The following is a 26,835-nucleotide window of genomic DNA, read 5'->3' as shown; positions in this document are numbered from 1 at the left end:
CGTATCAAATGCATACCCGAGAGTTACATGAAAACATTGGGAGTAACAAATACACAGCAGGGAGACCAAATGATAACAGAAACACAAAAGCTAAAAGTATATCCACAATTAACTCAGAGATAAAGTCCAGGGAAATGGCATTCCAAGTTCTTGCACAATTATCTGCACTCAGAATATTAAAACAGATTTTCTTTTTGGTCCCATGACCGTTTTGAAAAGTATGTGATCTAAATTATACCGAAGTGGTCCTACAATTGACAAATCAACTGTACTTTTTACATGTAGGTTTAGTTTGGTAAAGAATGGGAAACGTACCAGTCGGTTTTCAATATATATTTTATTCTTTTAACCTCACGACCACATTTCATTTCAGTAATGTACAGTAATTACACGTATTGTCATCAGAAGGTTTAAATTGTAAAACAGCAATGAAACATGACAAAATCAGTTAAAATAAATTGAAGAATCGATTCATCCCAGTCGCTATTTACCTCAGAATTAAATGAGAGCATTGCTGTCATCTATTTTATTTAAGGCTTTAAGGTTGATGATGATGATGATGATGATGATGATGATGATGATGATGATGATGATGATGATGATGATGATGATGATGATGATGATGATGATGATGATGATGATGATGATGATTGTAGCTTGTTGTGTGTTGTTTGTTGATTGTTGATTGTTGATTGTTAGAGGGCGATTGTTGCCATCACCCTCTATAACGCTCTCAGCCACATTGAAAGCCCCAAAACTTACATCAGGATGCTGTTTGTGGATTTCAGCTCTGCTTTCAACTCCATCAGCCCCAGCCGACTGATCAACAAACTGCAGACACTGCAACTTGGAACCTCCCTCTGCCTGTGGATCAAGGACTTCCTGACTAACAGACCCCAGCAGGTCAGGATGGGCACCTCCACATCCTCCACCATCGTCCTCAATACTGGTGTTCCCCAGGGCTGTGTTCTGAGTCCAGTCTTGTACACGCTGTACACCCATGACTGTGTCGCCATCCATGACTCAAACACCCTCATCAAATTTGCTGACGACACAACCATTGTTGGACTGGTCAAAAACAATGACGAAACACCAAACAGGCAGGAGGTGGAAGCACTGGCAACCTGGTGCAGTGACAACCACCTCAATCTCAACACCCGGAAGACAAAAGAAGTTATCATTGACTTCCGTAAGTCAAAGACCACACCACACTCAGGTCTGAGGATCAATGGGGAAGAAGTAGAGCGGGTCAAAAACTTCAAGTTCCTCGGACTGCACATCTCAGAGGACCTGGGTTGGACTGTGAACACCACCCACATCATTAAAAAGGCCCAGCAGCGACTCTTTTTCCTGAGAATGCTGAGGAGGAACAAACTCCCTCCACCTCTGCTGAAAAACTTTTATCACTGCTCAATAGAGAGTGTCCTCACCTACGGTTGTACGGTACGGTACGCCAGCTGCACTGCAAACGAAAAGAAACAACTGCAGCGGGTCATCAAGACTGCTCAGTGGATCATTGGATCCCCACTACCACGCCTCGAGGAGATGTACTGGAGCCGGCTCCTCCGACGGGCCACAAAGATCCACAATGACCCCGCCCATCCAAGACACACTCTGTTCTCCACCCTCCCCTCTGGAAGACTCAGAGTCATGAGAGCTCGCATCAACAGACTGAAGAATAGCTTCTTCCCCATGGCTGTGAAGAGACTGCTGTGGGGATCATGACCCCCCCCCCCCCCCCCCCCCCCCCCAAAAAGAACTTGCACTTCAATACTGCACCTTACCAAAGACTATTTTTTATTTAAATGAGAATGTGACATGCTGCTGCTGCTATTAGTGATGCAACAAACGGAATTTCGTTGTATTTTGCACAATGACAATAAAGCTTCTTAAATCTTAAATCTTAAATCTTGTTGTTGTCCATATTCTGTATCAGCCCCATCACAAGGCAACACACACACACACACACACACACACACACACACACACACACACACACACACACACACACACACACACACACACACGTGCATTTGGATTTATCATTATTATTATTATTATTTATTATTATTATTATTATTGTTAACATCATCATTATAGGAGTTTTTAAATGGTCTGAACATTTCTTTGATCACTTATTCTAAAACAAAATCCTTTTTTTTATGATTATATTCTAACATTACATGACACTATTCATTTTGCACTGCAAGTCTTGGGGATCTGAAGGTTGAACTTGTACTCAGCTCTCAGTCAAATCACCTGAAATAACCCAAAGGTAGTAATAAGTCACCTCGAATGGCCCACAGCCTGACATTTCATTATTATCCCTGTCGTTTCCGGCTTCTTTTTTGGTCTGCACAGAATACTAATCAGACTTATCTCGACACAACTTAATGAATGTAAGCTCCTCCCAGTTTCAATCCAATATAAAAATACTGGTGCACAGGGACCTCCAGCATATAGGAAACTTTTTTCAAAGCTCAACTTGGCTTCAAACAAAACACTTAAATTTGCCTTCAGTAGTTTTTCGAAAAAGTGAAGGGAGGAAGAAAAACGCACAGCATTGCGTTGATGATCACTACTTTTGCCACACAAAACTCTTCATGGAGATGATAGTCCAAAACGCCCAAACCGGGTACGTAGACAAAATTTTATTTGGAGAGAAAAACTATAGTTTTAATGTAAAAACATTTTCTGATGTGTTATTGCAGAGTCACTTTGACTAATTTCCGAGTCTAAATCCTGCAACGAGGCGAAGATAATGCGCTCTCTGAATGGCAGCGAGTTTGTGGAGGAAGATGATTCGAGAGATGAGAGTTTGGCCAGGGTGGAGATCGCGTTGCTCAGTGCCATCTTCGTGAGCGCAGCGATCCTCAACACCGCCCTGCTGTGCGTCCTCTGGAGACAGCGCAAACAAATGTCCAGGATGCGCGTCTTCGTCTTCAACCTATGTCTGGCCGATCTGGTGGTCGCTTTCTTCCAAGTGTGCCCGCAGCTCATGTGGGACATCACGGACAGATTTGTCGGAACAGACTTCATGTGCCGTCTTGTGAAGTACCTGCAAATTCTCGGCATGTTTTCCTCCACTTACATGATCGTGGTGATGACAGTTGACCGGTACCAAGCCGTCTGTAATCCCATGGTCAAGTTCCAGCGGACTCGCACGAGACTGAATATCCCAGTGTGCGTCGCTTGGGGGATTTCCCTGGTGGGCAGCCTGCCACAGGTTTTCATCTTCTCACAGGTCGAGGTTGACCCCGGAGTGTACGACTGCTGGGCTCAATTCATCCAGCCTTGGGGTTTGCAGACGTACATTACCTGGACAACACTGGTCATTTTTATTTTCCCTGTTATCACAGTTGTTTTTTGTCAAGTGCGCATCTGCCGAGCTATCCAAATCAACCTGTACCAGAAGACTCAGCAGCAGGGAGGCGCAGGTTTTTCCCTGTCCTCCAGTTCCAGCGGTGTGGCCGGTATGTCCAAAGCCAGGGTGAAAACACTAAAGATGACTGTGGTCATAGTACTGGCTTATATAGTGTGTTGGGCACCTTTCTTCACTGTACAGCTGTGGTCTGCGTGGGACTTAAACGCACCGAAAGAAAGTAAGTTATTTCATATTTGCCAGGGTGTAAATAACCTACAATAAGCTCTGGTGGTAGTGCGATTATAACATGAATTATCCGATGGCTCAAATACAAAGTTGCCTTATTCTCCTGATGTGCGCGTAAAAGCGTCCAATTACGCACAAATAGAAACTTGCTTTTTATAGATGCAGGGCGCTTCCGTGCAACCATGTGACACTTCACATTTCTTTTGTTATTCCAGCTGCAACCTTTACCATCCTGATGTTGCTGGCAAGCCTGAACAGCTGCGCGAATCCCTGCATTTATCTTCTTTTCAGTGGCCATTGTCCCAAGAGGTTGTGCCGGCGGTATTCATACGGTAAGGATTCGACGCACGAAGAGGCGACACTGGTCAGCACTTTATACATGAGCTTCAAAAACGTTTCTTCTGACTTCAAGTACTAAATGACATGGTTTTGAAAAAGGGCACACCTGTCAGGAAAAGTGTTTGAAGTGTTGCCCCTGAGTATCTTTCCCAATGCATGGAGACAGGAGGCGCCACAAGTACTTTCCAAATGCAATTCAGAAAGGAGATATTATGGGTGAAAACGTTGATGGATGTTGCTGGAGGACAAACAAGAAGCAATCCCGAGGTTGAATGGACCACCATGCTGTAAAAACATTGCTGTGGACCATGTTATCAAATCTTCTCGAGAGAATTGTCGATTTGTTTTTTGGGGGGGTTTTTTACAAGCAGGTGTATCTTTCAAAGTGATGAGATGAAAAAAACTAATAAGAAAGACATTTTTCCGGATCAACCATTGAACAAAATGCCAGAAATAACCTACACTGTGAGAAAATATCAATAATCCTCAGTGGGATGTGAAGTTTAAGGCATCAGGGTTTGTGACAACCTGCATCAAATATTATCATACCATATTATCAAACGGTATAAGAGATTACAAAAATGTTTTTTTTTCTAATATAACACAGACAAATCTTAAATGCACTGTTCAAAGTATGAATATCTTTCTGCCTCCGAAGGACTTTAAATATTTTCTCTGGTAAATGTTCTCTATGCTCAATAACTGTTCTGTTGACACTTGCTGAGTGACTGGATTTGTGAAATACTGTTGATGTCATAACCATCTTCTTGGAACAGTCATAAAATAAAGTCCTGTTGCTATAATTGTTTTGTCTGGTTGCTTGTGTCTATGCATTTTATACACAATAGGCTGGTTATATACTTTTCATATGACATTATTATTGTTAATACTATCCAGGTAAATTTTGGTTTTCATTCTGATGTTGATTTGCTTCATAAACAAGGATTACATCAACACTCACTGTGAAGGCACGTTATCATTCCATATTCCAAGATATGAACCAGATTCAAATGCCTAGTTTACTGGTCAGCAGATTGTTGCCAAACTTTTAGAGTGAGCGCAGCATAGCAATTTGACAGGTGGTAAAAATTATTAACATGCAAAATCTATTCATTCAAGGACAAAGACTTGTATATTTCACTTCAACAACTCTTTTTTTTTTTAGGTTTTAGGTATTTTGTAGTGTTTTCGGGGATTTGTGGTGTTTTCTTTATTTTGGAGGGTTTTCTCTCTTTTGGTGTGTTTTATTTAATTTGCAGTGTTTTCTTGATTTTGTAGTGTTTTTTTTTTTTTTTTTTTTAAAGTACTTTCGGAAGTTTGTAGTGTTTTACACTTTCAGGCCACAGTACAAATCTACCGGTGAGTATAAGGGAAAACATCTTATAGTTAAAACGTCATCATCAATATTGGAAGGAATCTTGGTATTGTATTTTCCATACGCTCTCTCAATCCTGATGTTCTTCTCCGTCCAGTCGCGAGATGGCAGTGTCGTAAACCTCAGCCATGTAGCCACCAAAGAGAAAATGTAGAAGACTCCAGGAAATGGTAGGGAAGCGTTCAGCCAAGTCCACCCACTCATTAATTCAGTATTTTGTAGAACTGGTACGTGGCCGTTATGTGGTGAAATTGAAGCGCGAAGCGTCATCATGGCTAAAGTGAGCCTAGCAACCAGACACCGGGTGGTGAGGCTGCACCAGCAGGGGCTGTCCCAGGTGGAGATCTCGCGACAGACAGGTGTTTCCAGATGTGCGGTGCAGGCGCTCCTGCACAAGCACAAAGAGACGGGCAGGGTGGAGGACCAGAGGCGCAGCGGCCGGCCCAGGAAGCTGAGTGGAGCGGACGAGCGACACATCGAGGTGACTCGTCTCCGCAACCGCAAGATGTCCAGCAGCGACATCACCTCGGAGCTGGCGGTCAGCTGCGGGACTCTGGTCCATCCCTCCACCGTCCGCAGGAGTCTGGCCAGGAGTGGACTCAGTGCAAGGCGCACAGACGTCAAGCAAAGCCCGAGCGAAGAGCAGATACACAGCACTGGACAAAACCCCGAAAACTGGGCTGAAGGCTTGTGTAAACAAGAAGTCTGGACTGATGATGAACTGGAAATGTTTGACTCTATTAAACAGACTGAAGAGAAGAAGCATGTTGTGTGAAGCATGATGGGGTTTTTTTTTTGTTTTGTTTTGTTGGAATGAGTCTGCATTTCTGCTAAATGTATTAAACAACAAAGCCAAACATACATCCTGAACCAGAAATTAAGAGTTTTCAGCAACAACAAAAGTCCTGCAAATGTTTGGCCAAAGGCCAGTCTGGAGGAAAACAGAATGAAGACATACATCTGTCCATCTATTATACTCAGTTTGCTTTTAAGCTTACGGCCAGAAGTGATTATATAGCTGATAAGTCTCATTCACACCTTTGTATCAATATAAAGAAAGTTTAGGGTAAAAAAGACTGCTGAAAAACTTTACTGTTACTGTTTTCCTCCGTCAAAGTTAAAAGTGCAGTGATTGTAAGAAAAACACTTTTTGAGTGGATTACTGTAATGCTTCGCATAGTTATGTGTATGTCTGAGACACCAATGGTCCATAAACAGCCTTTTGATCAAATATAAAGACCCAAAACAGTCAAATGTATGTATGTGAAGGGATTTAAAACCAAATAGTGACACTGAGATGCAAAACTGATTGACAAAAGACCCCACAGAGATATAAAATAATCTTAGTGAGAGACATTGTGACTTAAATTGGTTGGAAAATGACATTAGGACAATTATCTGAGACACAGAACTCCATATAAACTGTTTTCTCTTTCTGTTGTTAACATCCTCGGTGGAGGAGATGGAGCCTTCTCCATGTCCGTGGCCAGGCACATGTTATTTTTCTAATGTATTCATGCTCATGTGTCATGTGATTGCGTCACTGTTTAATGTGCTGAAAAACACAGTGGAAAAGATTGGAGACAATTGTACCCCAAACATGACTTCACATATAATCACAATAAACATATCCCTGCATTTCCTTCATCACAGACTGACTCACATCTGACTGAGCAAAATCATAATCTGAAGGTTATTGAGATCTTCCCATGTGGATTTATTTTTATGGGCGCAGACATGATTACATAATTTCTCATACATATGACAGATATATATAGTCCCATATTAACTTGGTTCAGCTCAATATGATGCAATATATACTGATATTTTCATTTATTTGAAGCTGTGTTATCATGAAAACAGTCCGATAGCATTCAGATAAAATAAGTATATGTCACTGTAAATGTCTTCAGTTTGATCCTTTTTGCAAGTTTGTTTTTGCTGATCGATGCATCACAAATTGTTGCAGAATCTTAATGATTAGCTGTTGCTGGGTCAGACTTGGGTATTCAATTGTAATGGACGTTACAACAATATTGTATAAGCCCAAGCTTTTACGTCAGCCTAGCATTGGGGTCTATTTATGACACGCACATTGGCTATAATTTGAAATAATGAGGTGTAATATGGACTTGCAACACGTAAACACACATACGGCGATCACATGGAGTGAGACACAGATGCTGGCATAAACCTCTTCCATCAAACTTAATTGCGAAACAGGCAACAAGAACATGCAGTGAACAACCGTGACAAAACAATCACCCCTTCAGGCCTCCTTTGCTCATTTATTCATGTGGAGGAAAGGGCTACAGGTTTGCATTAATCAGAGACCTTTTAGAAAGTTTTATTGAAGACGACCAAAAGTTAACTTGAAGAGCAATGATCTGCATCGGAGTTCTAAAAGGTGAGTTGTGGTTAATTATCTACTATTTGTGTGACAGCCCATTAAGAAAGAATCCCACACATGAGAGGAAGCTCACCATGAGCTTAAACAAAAAGTTTGCATATAGACGTTAGGGACTGTCAAGATTGGGAACTATGAGTTTGGGAGTTGATGTTATATAGAGATGTGTGTATTTGCGTGACAGATCCGTGTGTCGCGGCCTCAATACGTTGACAGTCTGCTGAAATTTTGTTTAGCTTTATTTGCCCATTCTAAAATTTTAAATAAACTTATGTTGAAGGCAAAAGTTACATGGGGTGAGTTTGTTGTCATGGATTTATTAAAACTACAATTTTTATGTTTTTCGTAAGGAGAAAACAGACGAGTAAGACATGCTTTCCAGAGTCAGGAGAAAAGCCTGCTTATTGACTGAAACACACAAACATATATCTCAATACAAAATGTTGGTTAACAGAACATTCAGTGACTCCGTATAGCGCTTACCTGAAAATCAGTTTTGAGCCTTCTAGAATTATTGAACCACTTTGACTTTTGCTGTGATAATTACAATTTCTTTTAATAATTCACTCCCCTTAGTCTTTTATCAGGCATTTAACTGTGATTGGTAACTTCTGGTAAATTAAGATGGAATTACATAATCAAATAGTTCTCAAATATAAATTGATCACTTGTTGACATCGGATTTGGAAAGTTAATAGAAATCATGATAATGTTTGACACTTGTACGTTATACTTCTCATAGAAAAAAAAACCTTGATAGCTTTGTGGTTTGCAGCATGCCTTTGCAAAGCATCTTGTTCCATTCAGTGAACCTGATTGATGGATCTCACTTAAATAAATTGAGAAAAAAATAAGCATGTTCTCTAAAGGCTCTATACTACTGCAACAGACAATATGTACAATCCAAACACACTGGAAATGCAACGACAAAGTATATATACAGAAATCCCTGAGGAATCTGTCGTATTTATATTTTTGAAGCATGAATTGTTGAAAATTTTGTTTAATTTGACATTTTACAATAAATGTTATCATATAGGAAAAGGAGATGATGGCACTGTTTTATTCTGACCATAAACAAATGTTAGGGTTAGGGTAATGTTGATTCATCCTTCAACAGCTTGCCAGGATTGAAATGTACCACTTTGAAATATTTCACAGGGTTCAATAAAAAGTTAACAAAAAATGGTGAGACTGGACTGCTATTATAAAAAAACTATTGCTCAGGATTTTTTTTACCATTCAAACTACCAATAACCATATATCTACGTGAGTTTTAACCATCCACGACATTGTAATTGTCAATTAGTAACATCTCATGACGTCAGTATATCTGCCAGTAAACGTGACTTCAGAAGCTAGTGTACATGCAGTATTATGGACCTCTCTGGGGTGTTCTGAATAGTTATGCAAACTTATAAGAAATGTTCTTATTAATGAAAGACAGCAGGCTTATATGTTTGAAGGACACGGTTACGTTTGAAATAAAAAAACAAAACACTGGCAACCTAATTTGTATCACAGTCGTATCCCGCCAGTGAAACTAAAACTGAAAAACGGTTTGGAAAGTATGACCTAATGACGACAGTGTTTTCTCACCGAGGTGAGCGACGCCCATCTATCAACTGTGTCTTCATGAGGACCATGGAAATTTCACTTGGAGTTTTTAACCATTGTTATGAATCTGGATTTGTTTGCGAACCAAAAAAACCCTCTCAAAGTATTGTTGGTTTGAACTGACCTAAAAACAGACAGGGCCAACATACCCAGCCAAAAAACAGCAGCAAGACATCTAATGCTACAAGAGAGGTAAAAGGTTTGTCAAAGTAAGCAGAAGAGAAGTGAGAGATGCCCAATGCTCTCCGTCTGTGCACTCCGTCACTATACTTGCAATTCTTCGTCTCACGTTCAAAGGATCAGTGAATCGCAGCTGTCTCTTCTACCACCCTCCAGCCATTAAAGTCTCCTTGTGCAGGCATACAAATGATGCTTCAGCCACGTGAATCTGCACAAGATATTAATGCACTACGAACACATTACATGCACGGCCATGAACACAGCTAAGTACAATGAAAGCACATGTGCATCTTTCTGGAGACGCGCCATCTCCTGGAAAGACGGAGCCTCTTAATTTCATTATTTTGGCTTAAAGGTGTCATTTAAAAAGGATGTACACGTGCCGTGTGAACGGCCAGGTCACCCGAGTTTCCTTCCACTATTGTCACAAACATGAAGAACCTTCTAGTGAAACAACATGCAATTCAGACAATGTTTGTAATCTGCAGGTTTATTTGACTCCAAATTTTATAGATGAATGAAAGTGAGCGACTGAACTAACAGGGACACAGACGACATAACCACAAGAGGGGAAGTTGTTGATGAAAGTTTAATATTTATTTCACAGATTGAACAGTAATATTAATCTTCTCCTCTCTCATCAATAAAATAGTTTCTTTCCCCAAACTTCATCACATCCTAAAGCATTTCTTCAGCCAAACCCTCTTATTGCCCTCAACCCACAAACACAAGAAAAACAATAGTTTATAAATCCCAGCATGAAGATATGAAAAGAAACAGATGAAACTTACAACCAGTAGACATGTGACATTTCACAGCTATTTCAATCTGAACTTACATTTAGAAAACTGTGCAAGAACTAAAACTTTCACAACTAAAAATACTAAAGACCCAGATGATGCCTGAAAGAAAATAAAGAATTCCCTCTTAATGATATGTGATGACATATCATAAATGACATGTCATCACATATCATTTATGATCGTTCATTCAGAGAGTTTCTGGAGCTATGAAAAGACACTGAGGGGAGCATAGGCACACCATCTCAACAGGTCACACATTGTGAACAAATAAATGAATGGGGGCGGTAAATGCTCTCCTCTTGTTCCTGTCTTAATTAGCCTCGACCTTTATTTAACAGTCTGCCGTGAGGCACAAATATAGCTCCAACTTCAAATGAATGCAACCACAGAAAACACGCTGCTGTTCCTGAAGCTTCAGATGGGAAGATGAGCCGGAATACAAAACAAACCGATTATATTGGTACGTCACAGAACATCGTCTTGGTTGCTTCAATGTATTTGGCTTGATACACAAAAAATAAACTTTTGATTTTCAGTGTTGGGGTCTTTCCTTTCTCCTCGCATATAAAAATACATCCCAATCAACTTCACAAGTCAGAATATTGTCCGTCAAGACACACTCGTGCTCCTCTGTTTAGTTTTCCTTATGAGTCAACAGCAGCTGAAATATATCAGAGACACTCACAAAAGGGTGTAAATGCAAGCAGAGATGACAGGGAACTTTACCGTGCGCGAGTTTTTACAACTGATTTGATATAAGATGTGTGGCTGCACTCAGCCACACATAAATCCCTTCTGTGTATTTGTGTGAGCCTATGGACAAACAGCTGGACAGGATGCAGATCTGGTCTCTGCATGCTGACCATGTGTTATGTAACCAGTGTGTCTATTATGTCATCATCAATCCTTTCTCTCTTTCACATCATCTCGTTGCGTTTTGAAAACATCTAAGAACAACCTTTACATCCACCCAGTTCAAACCGGCTCTCTGAGTGCCATTTAAAGGTGGAATTGACCTCTCCACTAATATGATGGATTTGCTGCCAGAGAGGTGACAGGTGGAGTGATGCATCGATTACTGCAAGTAATCACCGCCGGACCGTGGCTGCAGATTCAGGCTTGGGAAGGTTGATGATGCTTTTTTTCATGGAGGCAAACAGGCGGTGTCACAGGCAGAAGAGGCGGGGGTTCTCTCTTCCCTCCTCTCCCTCAGCCTGCGGGATACGAGGGAGCATGGCTGAACGGGTCAGGCCCCAGAAACGAGGCGGAGACAAGTCCTTCTTGGTGGCCGTGAACCTCCAACCCATGTGTGACCCGCAGGTCCGACACTGAGCGATCGTCCAGGCATACCTGAGGGGGACAGACAGGGACTCTGTTAGCGTAATGACATCCTGCACTCATGTTTTAAGACTTGAGAAAATGACTGATTAGAGCCTGGAGTAATGGGTTCAGTCAAGAGTGTTATGATTGTGGGACATGCCAGGACAAATGCAAATCTGAAAGCGCAGTAACCATCCCCAGGTTCGTCCACGTCATTGCAATTACTAGATCACCTGTGCTGAGATGAGACAGTCACAGGGTGAAATGTTGATACTGTTGTACTTTTCAATAATCTAAACACCCGTCCTGTTTTGGGGGAATTCCTTAAATTTTCTTTGGTTTTGGTTAAGTAAGGCTAAAGCGACATCTTTGTTTAACTTGGGTCTTTATGCATTTTGTTCCTTAGGAAGAAGAAGATTTTCATAACTAATTTATACCTGAAAAATGTGGTCCAACCTCAGGTCATTTCATATTGAGAATACTGTAATAATAGTGCAACTAAAAATAATAGCGTTGTAAATAAAAACCGTTTGAGCAATGCGTATTTTTCATGTGGCTTCACAGTCAATGCCAGACGGGGTGAAAATACGGCGATAAAAAGTCCACAGTTTTTTTTTTTTTAATGTACTTTATGTTCAAATGTGTAGTGATGTGAAATCACTGCGCTGTAACTGGTATTATGTATAAAAAAAAAGAGAAAAGAACTGCACTACCTGGCTACTTTGATGGCTGCTCACCTTCGCCTCTCATATTCTACAATCTTACATGTATAGAAAGGCTCAGCTTCTCACGAGTTCGAACAAAGAAAAGAGATATCTGTCCAATCTTGGCTTTCTGTCAGCTTTAGAATCAAATTAATGAGTTTCATAATCACTTTTAAAATAATACAGAACAATTGGAAACATGTGAGCCATGTTGCAGTCTCATATCCTCAGGAGGGATCTCTGTGAACGTTCCAGAGTCGAGGCTGAAATCTGAAATCTGAAACGACATGTTGAAATAAAGCTCACAGATTTGGTGGCCTTACTTAAATCCCTTCTTTTACAATTCATTTTTGTAAACCTGTTTTCTTGTGAGGTTCACATTTTATTAATATTCAAAACTAAATGCTTTTTCGTTTTCCTATGTTGAACCAGTTCTATTTGATATCATTTATCTCTGGTTGGTAACTTCAGCCTGGCTGAACCCTTTTGTTTGCAATAGTTTTTGTAAACTTTAAACAACCAATCCATCCGTCTTCTATACCACTTAATCCTGTGCAGGGCCACGGGGTGCTGGTGGAAATCCCAGCTTACGAAGGGTGAGGGTTCACACTGTGAGTTATTATGGTAAACCATTTTTAATTTGACATGTTTACAGTGTTTCATGAATATTTCAATTAATCTGGACTCTGGTTCCACAAACTCTTGAGAACTTAATTGAAATCAGACTAGTTTGGGTCACCAGATGTGTTTGCCAAAACAAATCAAGAACTTGGGGTTGGGGTGGTTTGACAGTTTCTGTCTGGAGGCAAATATTGAACTTTGAGGTCATCTACATATTGATCCACACACTTCAAATGAATTAGGCTTGATTCTGCATTCGAAAACCAAATATCTCTTGATCTGCCACACACTCAAATATCTGACCATGTCTGTTGAAAATACCCAAAAGAGGACCTGTAAGTGGCGACTGAATAATTAACTGCACACAGCAGTACGTGATAAGACATTAAACTAGATGCCATTTCATTAGGAGCACTTTCATTTCATCCAGATGGCTATAGGGAACGCTTTTTCTCCTGCTCCTCTCTAGAAGCGACTGGTGTTGCATAACATCTCCCCGAGACCATTAACAAGGAAATAATAAATAACCTATTGAGGAATATGATGCCACAAAGCATCACAATTGCATTACAGCTGTGGAAATATAATGTCAATTATGAGACCTGGGGTGCAATGTTTAAAGAGATCTAGAGATTCATTTTAAAGCAGCATTTATGAGAGCAGTGAAAAGGCACAGTCAGAGGTGAGAGTCAATATATGTAGAGTTTGTGTCGCAGTGTTTGGGCAGAGTGAGCTAAAAGCCACGGGTTACCCTGGAAACCAGCTGTGCAGTGTGGATGGCCTGCCGACCAGGCTGAGGTTGTTGGCTTTGTAGACCGTCAGTGTCTCGTGGACGTAACCGTGAGGGTTGACGTATGCTGCCATGGGGCCGTACAGAGACAAGCTGCACACAGAGACAGAGAGAGACAGAGACATTAGTATGACTTCAGACAAAATTTAAATGTCACAATGAACACATGAAACTTTGGGTCGCTGAAATAAAACCCATGGGAGGTCAAGATAAAACAAAACTAAATCTAAAGTATGAACAATGTAAATGTGGCTTCACTGAACCTATGACGGAGTTCAGCTACCTAATTTTCCACAGCCAACGACAGTTTTGAACAGAGCGTCTTGCTTTAATATATTTTTAAACAATATCAAAACAAAATTGCAACCCCAATTTACTAAAAATCCAAATATCGCATCATTCATACCAACTCGTCTACGTTTTGTCACATTACACCCACAAATGGAAATGTATTTTGGGGTGCTGTCATGAATTAGTCCAACACAACATGCTGAGGAAAATGATCCATGCTTTTCATGTTTTTTCTCCAAATAAAACACTGAAAAGATTTGTGTGGAAATGTATTCAGCCTCCATCGCTCTCGTACCTCTTAACAAAATCCAGCACAATCAAGTGCCATCAGACGTCTCCTCGTCAGTAAATAGGGTCGACCTGTGTGCAATCTAATCTCAGCGTAAATCCAGCTGATCAGGGAACATTTGTGAGAAAAAACTGCATCACGAAGACCGAGAAACAGGCCAGACAGGTCAGGGAGAAAGTTGTGGAAAAGTCCTAAGCAGTGCTAAGTTATTAAAAAAACAAAACAAGCTTTGACGATCTCACGGAGTACTGCACATTGCCGTGAACACACCATCCCAACTGTGAAGCATGGTGGAGGCAGCATCATGCTGTGGGGATGCTTTTCTTCACGAGGGACAAGTAGGGACACGGAGGCTGCTCAGAGTTGATGGAAGATGGATGCAGACAAATACAATCTTGGAGGAAAACCTGTCAAAGTCTTCAAAAGACTTGAGACCGGGGCAGAGGCTAAGAATTTTTGTTTTATTCTCGGTTCACCTTCCAGCAGGGCAACGACCCTAAACATAGAGCCACATAGAGTCACAGAGCCACAGTATGACGGTTTAGATCAAAGCATGTTCACGTCTTAGAATGGACAAGTCCAAGTCAAGACATAAATCTAATTGAAAATCTCTGACATGATTAAAAAATTGCCATTCACAGACACTCTCCATCCAATCTGACTGAACTCGAGCTATTGTAAAGAAGAATGGGGAAACAATTTCCGTCTCTAGATGAGCAAAGCTGCTAGAGACAAGACGCCAAAAGACTTGCAGCAGTGATGGCAGCTAAAGGTGGCTCTATAAAGATCATACTCAGGGGCCATGAATATTTTTGCATATGGTCAAACAAACCGATTGCATTATTGGTTTACTTTCCAAGGAATCAAGAAGAACAATGTGACTGACTGTGCACAACTAAGCTGCTAGAAATCAAAGACTTGATATTATGCTGTGGATATAGTGGAGTAGCACAAGTTTCATGGGACAGTGGCTTGTGGCCATCATGGAAAGATTGAATGGAATGAAGTGTGGACTTTAAAATTTTAACTTCCTCCATCAACATTTTAGAGCATTGATGTCGTGATAAAAACACATAATGGGATGTGATTTGTCACAAACACAAGCCTGAGCTTTGTTGAGCTGATTTGCACCTTCCTTTCAAACGCATTCAATATGCCATGAGCCACACATCTCCTATAACTATTTATCCAACTCAGGGTGTTTGGGTGGTGAGGCTGATTCCAGCTGACCATGGGCAAAGTCAGGGTTTTCTGTGGAGCAGTTTTACCAGTCTATTAGAGGCCAATGGCAGACAGACAATTACACACCCTGACATTCTCTTTGGATAAAACCCATGTAAACATCAAGAGCAAACTCCAAACAGCTTGCTGTTGGTTTGAATAGTTTTGATGTTAATTCTTGACTGGCAAGCATTTATCGTGATCTGTTGTTTGTTCATCACCGACTGGTGTGGAAAAGCTCAAAGAATTAATTAAATCAGTCACAATGTGATTATGTGATTGAAGTGATTACCGAATGAAGCCCTCCAGAAAATGTTATCGTGATCCAACATATTTAAAACTGTGGCAAAGCCTCATCATAATCAGCCGACAGTCAGCCGGTCAAAACCTGAAAATCAGGACTCAAACTAAATAAAATAATAAAGAGCGGCGGGGGGTGGGGGGGGGGGGGGGGGTCAAAACTCATTTTACTGCATACCAATGTGTATGTTCAGATTGTTAAGATGAGAAATAACAAAAAAAAAAAAAAGCATTTAGTGGAGATCAGATACAAGCCCAGTCACATCTAACTTTTAGCTTCTAAAAAATGTTATGTAACCACGCAGCCCAAAAGATTAAATATGCAGTCAGCACCGAAAGTTTTGTTCTGCGTCAGCCTCTCATGAAGTCAGCTGTGAATGTAATGTGAACTTGTGTTCTACATGGACTCCTAATTGAAAATGCATTAGGGACACACGGACACACACAGAGTCATTCGTCGCAGGACTTGTGTTTAAAACGTGGCTAACATGGACCTTTGCTGAAATTACATTACAGGAAATATCACTCATTAAAGTTAATGCACTTTTCTCGAAAATACATCCAGTCAAGGCCTGGACAGTTCTGTGTGTGTTTGGGGTTTTGCATGTCACCGAGGGATGGAATACATCGACCCTCACACAAACAGACATGTACAGTTTGAAAATGACATCATGTAGCAGTGAGCGAGTGTGTGCAGAGCCACTTATAATCATGATGTAACGCCAACCTTACACAACTCATAGACAAACACTGAGATTGGCCTGGACAAGAATGATTACCATCATTACACAAGAAAATCTAAAAGCGACATCAAAAGTCACTGCTGTAAACAGAACCTGTTTTGCTCCTGGTTGAGTGTTGTTGTTTTTGAGCATTATTATTATATTATTATGTTGGGGGGGGGGGGGCTTTTTTAAAAATGCTGTCTCTCTGCAAAATTAAAAGACACACAGCCCCCTCAGCATCAGAAGTAATAAGTAAGTACAAAAAGAATTGAATGGATTAATGTACAAGTCTGAACATCGAAAAGCTCCAGATTAATATCCATATTTTAACAGACATGAGGACTTAATCCAGCTGATTGTGGGTGAAGGCAGGAAACACCAACAGTCCATTAAAGGGCAAACACAAAGAGACAGACGACCACATACACTTACTTTCACCCCTAGGGGCAATTTAGGGTCACCACTTAACCTCAAATGTACATTTTGGACTCAACCTGGCAAAAAACCTCTTCATGAACAGGAAGAACATGTATACTCACATAAGGGCTCCAAGCCCAACCTGGGGCCCAGGACATGAAGTAGGAGTGCTAACCACTACAACACTGTGCTGCCATGGCTATTATCAAAAATTTATAATGAACACATGACTGAATAACAATTTTGTTCATCTGTCAGACTTTTCTACGATTTTTATGAGTTATCTACCAGGTTAGGTTGCCAAAATTATCATTGAATCATAATATTAGTGATTTACAACAGTAGTAATTCTTACAATTTCCCTGTTGAAAACTCTCCCGCACACAGTAGTAGTATTTGACGTAAAAGAAAAAAAAAAACATTGCGACAAATGTATCAACAAGCAGACTTGTGAGAACAAATCCTCACCTGAAGATCTCCTTTTTTGTGGTAATTTCTGTGTCCTGGCATTGCTTGCAGCACAGTGATGTGCACTGGGGAGGAGAAATAACAGCGAGCGTTAGGGAGAGGGCGAGACCTCACATGAACCACATGTTGAACGTTCTCAGAGCAAATTGTTCATTGTTGAGGCTCGTTGTGAACGCGACAAAAATTATCCCAGAAAGAGTCACTCCAGAAAAGACTAGTTTCTTTCACTTTAGTGTGATGAGAGATGTTCAATAAAAGCATTATTGAATGAATCAGACAGACACAGTAAGCATATAATGGGTCCTTAGAGGTAAGAAGCACTTCACACGTCCAGCTTCACCATTCTGTAGCACAATACACACTCTGTACCCCTGATGACAGAGAGAAAGATGTGGGCCAACAATGTGCTTCTTCAAATTTATGGGATATATTTAATTTCCCTATTTTACTTTGTTGCCATGTTGAATCAGTAACTTTAAAAAAAAAAGCAGCAGTGAGCACAGCTTTAAATACCCTCAAGTCAAATTCCCTTGTTCATTGCGGCCACAAAAAAACTGAGAAAAAAGAAAATGGTAAGTGCCCATGGAGCACATTTCTGCACCTCTGCACAAAAAGGAAGGAATCACATATTTAATCATCTGATGGATTACTATTATGATAATCCCACTGTTGTATTACCTAATGCATGTTCTTTTATGTAAATGCATATTTAACTCTTAAATGCATATGGCACAAAACGTGTCAATATGCAGAAATCTAAGAGCTCCCTTCGCACGATGCCTTGTTGATTTTTATTGCAGAGCTGGCACAGTTGTTTAATCATTCCTACCGTAATTACATATTGTTCAGTCAAAGCAACAAGCTCAGAAGCTGGTCTTGCTACATTGAAGTCTGCGTCATGTTTTCTCGTAAATATATGTGTTACGTGTCAGCAGGTATACAGCTGAATTGTTTGGTCAATTAACAGAAAAATGGTTTCAAGGTCTCACATTTTTACCTGTTGATTGTGATACAGAAATTATGGTTTAAAAAAAAAAAAGTAAAAACACAGACAGTACACTTTTGAATTTGCGGAGTTAAAAGCTAAAACTATAAAGAGTGAGCCCAAAGAGAGACTTAAATTAGATAATTTTTTATGTGCTCAATCTAAAACATGTGGAAGTTTCATTGTTTGAATAAAGTTACAAGAAAAAAATTTTTTTACATTATGTTTTCATTATTGCTGCTGCTGATATTCAGAGAAATTAAGGGATGACAGAATAATTGTTAATCACTCAGAGGGGATGTGAATGTTTTTTTTCCAGCTTTTGGGCCAATTCATCCACTCGTTGAGGTATTTCATATTGTACAGACCTGCGGGCCCAGTTGATTGGTGTACCGTGTCTAAAGATGAACTGGGATTGTACCGACACACACATGACAGAGGCCAGGCTGCTTTTCTTTGTTTATCTTCCGATATGGATGATATGGATGTTTAAGACGAAGTGAGAACTGTTTCTAACGCTGTGCACAGTCTTTACTCTGGGTCCAAACTCTCATCTGGCTCAGGATCAACTCTTGCTCGGTGACAAACAGCTGGTGAGGAGTGTACAAGTCATTGTCATCACACACAAAACAATCTGCTTCTGTTGAGCACTTTCTGAAGGCTGTTACTTCAATAGAAACCTGTGAACTGAGCCACTGCAGCAACAACACATCTATCATCTAAATATACCAACGGTCACCAGAAGGTAAAACAGACACATTCTGTTCTGTACAGCACACACTTAAACACCAGAGCATGGTGGGATGTCACGCCTGAGCCCATGGTCGCAGAGGAGAGAGTAGTGGTGAGACGGGGCTGACTGTGACCTTTGCATACCCGGTCCATGATGTCCAGCTCACAGCGGAGTCTCTGGATGGCGCTGCCAATCTTCAGCAGCTGGAGCCGCAGAGCATCGTCAATGGGCAGACAGGCCGCCACTCTGTAAGAGAAGTCTGACAGGAACCAGACAGGAGGGCAAGAGAGGGATGAAACGAAGGAAGGAGAAAGAACACAAAGAACACAAACTGTGTACAAGTGCGAGTGTCTGCGATCCATCTGCAAACCATAAACTGAACAGAGGCTGACCTACGGCATTCGTGGGGAGGGTGTCTTCCTTCAGATTCTCATCCCATTCGTGGAGCTGCCTCTTCACCCTGTTCATGAGCGACTCCTGCGAGGTGAACCGCAGGAAGCGGAGGAATCACGGTTTACATTCACGCAAACGTAATGTTTATATATGGAGGAAATTCCAGGCTGCAGCACTCACCGAGTCATAGAGTGTGTAGACCCAGGGTGGCCATGGCGTCAGACTAGCACAGTGAAACTTCCTCTGAAATGAACAACAGACACACAATTAGTGAATTGAATTTACTTTAATAATCACATTAGACTGAGAGACTTTGACATACATAGTTTCTCTTCGATCCTCAGATTGGTACTGATAAGTACACGCTGAAGATTATGTGGGCTCCTGTATGTTTCACTAATATGCAATACCTATCCATCTTCTATGACTCTATTCCAAAACGTTTGTGGTGAAAAAGAAAAAGAAATACTGAGGTTAGTTCCCTCCATTGGCATTGAAATGAATACTGAACCTTTCTAAATGCAGCGAGTTTATAACCAGTTACATGCTACTTTGACGTTCCGTTTCTAAAGTAGTACATAAAGAGACACTTTCAAAAAGGTTTTAATTTTCATTTACGGGTTCTGTGTGTTTACAACAAATTGACAATATGTGGTGCTAATAGACAAAAAACAAGAATGTTTTCATTACTAAAATAATATTTCGCCTCATATACTCACACTAAAAATGAAATAATTGTTTTGTACCTAAATTGTGATGTGTTACAGTTTCATTTGGTTTTTCATGCAACTTTCTTCCCCAGGGACAGAGCTGATTTGTGACTTCTCGTATTAATAAACTGGAAGCCTCCATTTCAAATGAAAGCTCTCTCATTGTCCACACAGGGCAGCCAGGTTTGATCATATTTTTGTTTTTATTGTAAAGATTCCTGCAGATAGTGTAATTTGAAACTGGTGTATAGATTTGGTATTAAAGCAAGTGTCTGACCTGTTGATAGTGACTCAACCAGCACTGGATCTGCTTGCATGTCGGAGTCACGGGTCTTGATGTCGGGTGTCTGTAGAGTCTGGATTGCTGCACAACAGATAACGGGTCTGGAAGGATTCGCTCTGGAAGGATCTGTACTTTGGCTTGTCGGATCCTGAGCAGAGAAACAGAGTCAGCTGAAGGCAGGATGGGAAATGTGGTGGGGAACACAGGCTGAGCAAAACAGATACACTTTCATAATTATAGAGTAAGACAATCCAACTTTTCTAATGTAATGGTCGATGCATTAATGTAATTAACCAAACGGCCAATCACATGGCAGGATCTCAATACATTTAGGCTTGAAGACATGGTCAAGATGAGCCTCTGGAGTTCAAACTGAAGGTAAAAATGGGGAAGAATGATGATTTAAATGAATTTGAACATGGTGTGGTTGTTGGTGGCAGAACCTCTGAGGAAGGTTTCCAGCATTTATAAAAGACACTTGTAAATAGTGTTGTTGGGTTTTTTTGTAAATTCCGTTCTCTAGTCCTCTAATAGTCAGTGTTTATTCCTTTATCCCTGTACATATTAATATTACCCATGACATTTTTATTCTGTTCCATTGATAGTTTACCCCTATTCTATTTACTCTGCGTGTTCTTTCTGTGCGGAGCAACACGACAAAGAAGTCATTTTAGTCTACTCTATGGTAAATCAACACATAACGGTGCCACAGAGCTTCAAAATGTTAACTTGATGTTCAATATTCTTAAAGCATTTCAGGGAGAAAATGTTGAGGGAAATAAACTTGCACTTCCTTCAAATGATCGTTATCAGGCAAAAGAGGGAAGATAACCTATAAGTGATCTACATTTTAAATGCTGGTTGCAGAAAACATTATTAGTTCAAATGGATGAAGGCGATCAATTAGTGAGCATTACACAACAGTGACAGGTGGAAAAAGGAAATGTGTCTTAATAAAGCTTGAGTTTATTTCCCGAACAGTACAGGATGTACAGAACTGTAATAATACTGAAGGACACAGGATATCTCTATCGATGCTTCTTAGGCTTAACCCTCAACCGAGAAGACAGTTTTACATTTATGTGCTACAAAGAACGACTAAAAACCCAGGAGATGTTTTATAATGTCGGGGAAGTATTTGCTCTTATAGTGCAAATGGCAGCAAGATCCTGTTTCACAAGTCACTCACTGGAAATCTTCAGATGAATCTGTAAATTCATTCATCTTCTCCTGTGCATCTGTCCAACGTGTTTTGTGAGACTTGATGAGTTCAATCCTCCAAGATGGACTGATAAAGTACATCACATCCTACATGTTTCACATCTCATGGAACAGACTTCCTGGATGACCTCAATACCAATGACATATGAGGGCCACCAGGGGTAAATCTATTCTTTCCGCTCCAACCTTATTAACCCTGCATCACCCATTTCCAAGTTTTAGACACTCTATATCAGACGAGGATAACTGGAGCCCACAAGAGGCCCCTGTCTTCAATCTTTAAAGCCAGTAAGCCACTTCCACGGGTAATGGGGAGTGGACACTTATTTTAACTGTGTTTATAATTTACAAAAAATGCAAACACTTATTAATTACTGTATTTTCACATTTATTTCCAAGTGAAAAATGCCAATGGTTTGCATGTTTATTTTAATAAACGCAACAAGACACAGTTTCATTTAAAAGTAGTAGAAGTGCTTGCTCACAATTCATCCCTCTGTAGGTGAGGATGAAATATTAAAGACTCCAACAATGATTGTTGTTCATCTTTGCTCTACATCATGCATCAACGCACCTTCAGCATACACATACTAATATTTGTTGAATGATGCCTTTGTAAGTTGCATTTGCCCAACCTTTATTCTTGAGCCTGTTTGTAAGACTGGCCAAAACATTACAATGGGTGAAACCCATAATGATGACCAAGGTGTTTCCTTTTTAAGTGTTCTTCTGCCCTCTAGCGGTAAACTACAAGACTGCTGATCAGTTATATCTTAACTGACGATCACATGGGCTATTCTCATGAAAAACACCATCAAATAATAGATTTACAACCCTGGTATAAACACTCCAAAGGTGCCATGAATCATTGTGATTATGAAAAAAATTGTTACTAAGAAAATGATTAAAATCTGAAAGGATTTTATTTATGTACAGAACTACTCACCGTCCACAGCATGATGGAGAAATTTACAGTAGAAATTAAAGTAGAAATGTGTCGTTCTATGAAGAGACATTATGTGGTTTTATCTTTTGTGTCACAGCCCTTTGAGCCGCAGTTTCACAAGAAGCAATAAGTCCTCACCTTTGATATAATGGTTTATGAAGCAACATCAACTCACCCGTCTGCTTGAGTTCTTATCTCATGGACCTTAAACCTCTGCCTCCCTATGGCCTTCACTTTGACTGTCTCAATGCCGTACTCCTGCTCCTCTCGGTATGCAAAGATTTCTGCTGTTGTTCCAAACTCTGCTTCCGGCTCACTTGGGTCACTGTGAAGAAATACAAATGAAACCTCAAAACCTTACAAATTAAGCAGAGATTTAGCGCTGCACTCCTATGAAGATTATGAACTTATAGGAAGTGATTAAAAAGAATTGTCATCGAGATAAAAGATCTTAATTTTTAAACTCATCAAAGACAATCTCACTGAAACTCATGAGAGTACAAAATATGTCTTTGTATTTCAGCATCTAAGTTTGGCTGATGAATAGATTCTTTTGTACAGCTGTTTGATTACAGTTTGGAGCCTGCAAGTTCAAACTAAAATGAATAGCAAACATCAGTTACTCTTTCTGCACACTTGACTACACAAGTGACAAAGTTGTTTTTACAATCTGAAATACACTTCACGGGATAAGTGATCCTACATAGGTGTACATAAGATTACGAAAGCTGCCCATTACCGAGACAGACAACAAATAAATCAGTCTTTTTTTCCCAGAACTGCCTGCAGGATAAGGATATCAAGAGGATACAAAGAATAGTTTACCATCACACACCTGTGTGCAAGGACAGCAAAGGTGCGGTCTTTCTGTATGACGTTCCGCATCATGCTGACTTCCTGTGGCCTGAAGAGCTGCAGAGGCAACATCTGGCCGGGTACCAGCATCACCGCTGTGCGTGGCAGCACTGGGATGGTCTGACAGCTGTCGTCATCGTGGACGGTGCGGCCATGGAACTCCTCCATGTCTGCTCCCAAGTACTGCAGTCAGAGAAGTCATGCAACATTCAACATTCAAGAAATTAACAGACACTTTTAAGCAAATGTATAAAAACATTATGGAAACATTACACAAGTGTCAATTACATTTTAGTTTGCCTAATTTTACTGCCATTCCAATCCAATCCAATCCAATGTATTTATAAAGCACTATTAAAAACAACTCAGTTGACCAAAGTGCTGTACAACAATATAAAAATACAATTATAAATACAACAATACAGTGGCAGCACAGAATACACTTTGAGCAGTAAAAGTCAACTTCAACACTGGTTAAAAGCCAAAGAGAACATGCGTGTTTTAAGATGTGATTTAAAAACATGAAGGGAGTCAGCCTGTCTAATGAACAGAGGAAGCTCATTCCACAGTTTGGGACCAACCACAGAAAACGCTCGGTCTCCTCTGAGTTTGCGATGCGTCTGGGGGACCGAAAGCAACGCTTGATCAGCTGACCTGAGTGAACGTGCTGGGGAGTACGACACGAGCAGGTCGGACAGGTAACGAGGGGCAAGGTCATTAAGACATTTAAAAACAAATAACAGAATTTTAAAATCAATTCTAAATTGCACTGGGAGCCAGTGCAGAGAAGAGAGGACGGGTGAAATATGATCATATTTTTGTGAGCCAGTCAAGAGGCGCGCTGCAGCGTTCTGAACCAGCTGCAGGCGGGTCAGTAAGGACTGACTGATGCCGGTGTACAGGGCGTTGCAATAGTCCAGCCGGGTTGTGACAAAAGCATGAATCAGTATTTCAAAATGATGTTTTGAAAGTGAGGATTTTATCTTTGCGAGTTGCCTCAGGTGGAAAAAACTCGCCTTCACCACAGCACTGATCTGTTTGTCAAATTTAAAATGTTGATCCATCTTTACTCCCAGATTAGAAACAGTTGGTTTGACAAACTGTGTCAGCGATCCTAGGTTCACCGGGGCGGCAGTACCAGAAGTGCTCGGCCCCACTAGGAGGACTTCAGTCTTTCTGTCATTAAAATGTAAAAAGTTAGCAGACATCCAGGATTTGATTGCTTCAATACACTCCAAAAGTTGAGTGGCACTGAAAGCATTCTCACGCTTCAGGGGCACATAGATTTGGCTGTCATCAGCATACAAGTGAAATGACACCCCATTAACTTATCATGCTTTATTTTTTCTGCTGTATTTTACTTTGTCCATAAACTTTTAATGTTTCAGATTTTTTTTTTACCTTTATATCCTCTCATTAAATTTGTAATAGTATGTTGTCCTTTGCAGTTTATTCTTACATTGTGGTAAATTCTGCTGGCCTCAGGTCTACATTGTTTGTTTTGATCTGTTACAACTGCATTTTGGTGATCATGCTTTTTTTTCTCAGAGCACTTCGTAATCTGACTGAAAACAGAAATAAAATTACTATCGTCATTGTGAATATTGGCATGAAGTTTGAGTAAAAGTCTAGCGGGGCCCCTCAGATCAGAATATTTAAGCTTGTAGGAATATTTAGAGGTCAAAGTTCAGGCACCTTTCTCTAGCAAAGTGTTGGTCATGTAGACCTGAGTAAGTGATTTCATCTAACGTGTGTGAGACTTTATATGTTGCCTTGTGAAGTGTGAAGGGTTTAGATTTAAGACAAACTGCAGATGGAAGTTTGTGAAAGGTTGTGATTCGTAGGGTGACGTGAGCTCTTGGATATCTGTCCGCCAGCAGCTGAAGTATTTCAACATGGCAACAGGCTCACGGGTATTAAAGACAATTATTCATATCAGCTGATGTGAGGATGAAGGCGCTGCATCACTCACAGCATGCGATGTGGGTAGACTGGGGTCAAAGGTGATGTTGTTGGGTTTCTCTGCGTCCTCACTGTCTCGGTCTTCAGTCTCCATGTCATCTTCCTCCTCTTCCTCCTCGTCATTACCTGCCAAGTTTACAAAGACGCCGAATCTCGTTAGCTGTCTACTTAAGCCCTGGTCAACCCATAAGCGCACCACTGTAATCGTAACTGTATTCATTTATTTACTGGAGGTAAATGTGAAGACAAAAGCGAAACCTTGGCAGTAATAAAATAGAGGTGCAGTCAGGGTGACAACAGAGACAAGTGGCCTGCCGTGAAGACAGATTAGCGGGATAATGACAGCAGAAGTAGAAAAGGGCGCTGCGGGAAAAACACGCAACGGCCTTCGCAGAAGTTCCCCTCTGACCTGGTACGAGCTGCAGCTGGTTTCCCATGTTGTCGTTATTGTCTTGGCCTGCTCCTCTCTCCCTCTCGTCAGCCATATCTTTGTTTACACCCGCTCTTCTTCTTCTACGGCGTCGTCACTGCGCAGCCCCGACACGGAGCCCAGACGCCCCCTATCGACAGCTCATAGTATTACGCATTGTAGACATAATTCAGGGACCATGTACAAACCCATGTAATTCCTGCAGGGCCGGGCTGATAAGTCACCACGATGACCTAGTAAACAAAGATATTTCCAAAGGTTTACCTTTGTTTTGTGCAAAGAAAACATTGGGAGAGATAAATGGGTCTGACATGGGGGAACATAGGACTAAGAAGTGCAGACATCCTGGTCCTCCGCAACTTCCTCTATCTCTTATGAGTGGACACCAGTGCCAGACCAAACAAGAACTGTAGTGTCTCCGTCAGGCCTTGTGCCTACATGAACGTGAGGATTCTAATCAGAGGACTTTGCCACCTCAAAAGGTTCTGCTTAATGTAAAGGAGAGGCAGGTCATCTTTGAGTCTGTTGTTGAGCTTGTCTCTCAATTACTAAGATGATCACCATCCTGCAGAGACATTTCATTGTGTACATCTATTTTTTCAGTCATACAATGTCAAAATTGCCCAAGACGTATGGTCCAGTGACAAGCCCATACTACCTGAATAACAACCCAGTCATTGTGACCCAACATGTTTCATATCATGGACAATACTCCAAATTGATGTGGCATCATTAGAGACAGGGACACCTCAAACGGATTGGCCTACACCAGTTGATTGAGCTGTAATTGATGCAATAGGCCACATGATTAGTCACCTACTTGATATTTCATCCACTGTT

The 26,835-nt window shown here is 40.7% G+C and overlaps 2 protein-coding genes across 2 annotated transcripts; one reads left to right on the top strand and one right to left on the bottom strand.

Moving 5' to 3' along the window:
- Nucleotides 1-2,761: 2,761 nt before the first annotated feature.
- LOC308108293 (vasopressin V2 receptor-like) lies at nucleotides 2,762-4,028 on the top strand (the record flags this gene model as incomplete). Its single annotated transcript, XM_080461122.1, has 2 exons — nucleotides 2,762-3,602; nucleotides 3,826-4,028. The coding sequence occupies 2 exons, from the start codon at nucleotides 2,762-2,764 to the stop codon at nucleotides 4,026-4,028; spliced, it is 1,044 nt and encodes a 347-aa protein (XP_080317248.1).
- Nucleotides 4,029-10,005: 5,977 nt separating this feature from the next.
- On the bottom strand, nucleotides 10,006-26,088 carry crbn (cereblon). Its single transcript, XM_080460927.1, has 11 exons — nucleotides 25,975-26,088; nucleotides 25,576-25,691; nucleotides 23,584-23,786; nucleotides 22,924-23,073; nucleotides 20,576-20,729; nucleotides 19,769-19,831; nucleotides 19,588-19,672; nucleotides 19,339-19,454; nucleotides 17,478-17,542; nucleotides 13,728-13,859; nucleotides 10,006-11,681 (listed from the first exon to the last, which is right to left on the bottom strand). The coding sequence occupies exons 1-11, from the start codon at nucleotides 26,048-26,050 to the stop codon at nucleotides 11,498-11,500; spliced, it is 1,344 nt and encodes a 447-aa protein (XP_080317053.1). The 5' UTR covers nucleotides 26,051-26,088; the 3' UTR covers nucleotides 10,006-11,497.
- Between the last annotated feature and the right edge of the window lie 747 nt (nucleotides 26,089-26,835).

Source organism: Lipophrys pholis, assembly GCF_963383615.2.
Source record: "Lipophrys pholis genome assembly, chromosome: 4".
Lineage (NCBI taxonomy): Eukaryota > Metazoa > Chordata > Actinopteri > Blenniiformes > Blenniidae > Lipophrys > Lipophrys pholis.
This window is presented reverse-complemented; position numbering and strand designations above follow the sequence as displayed.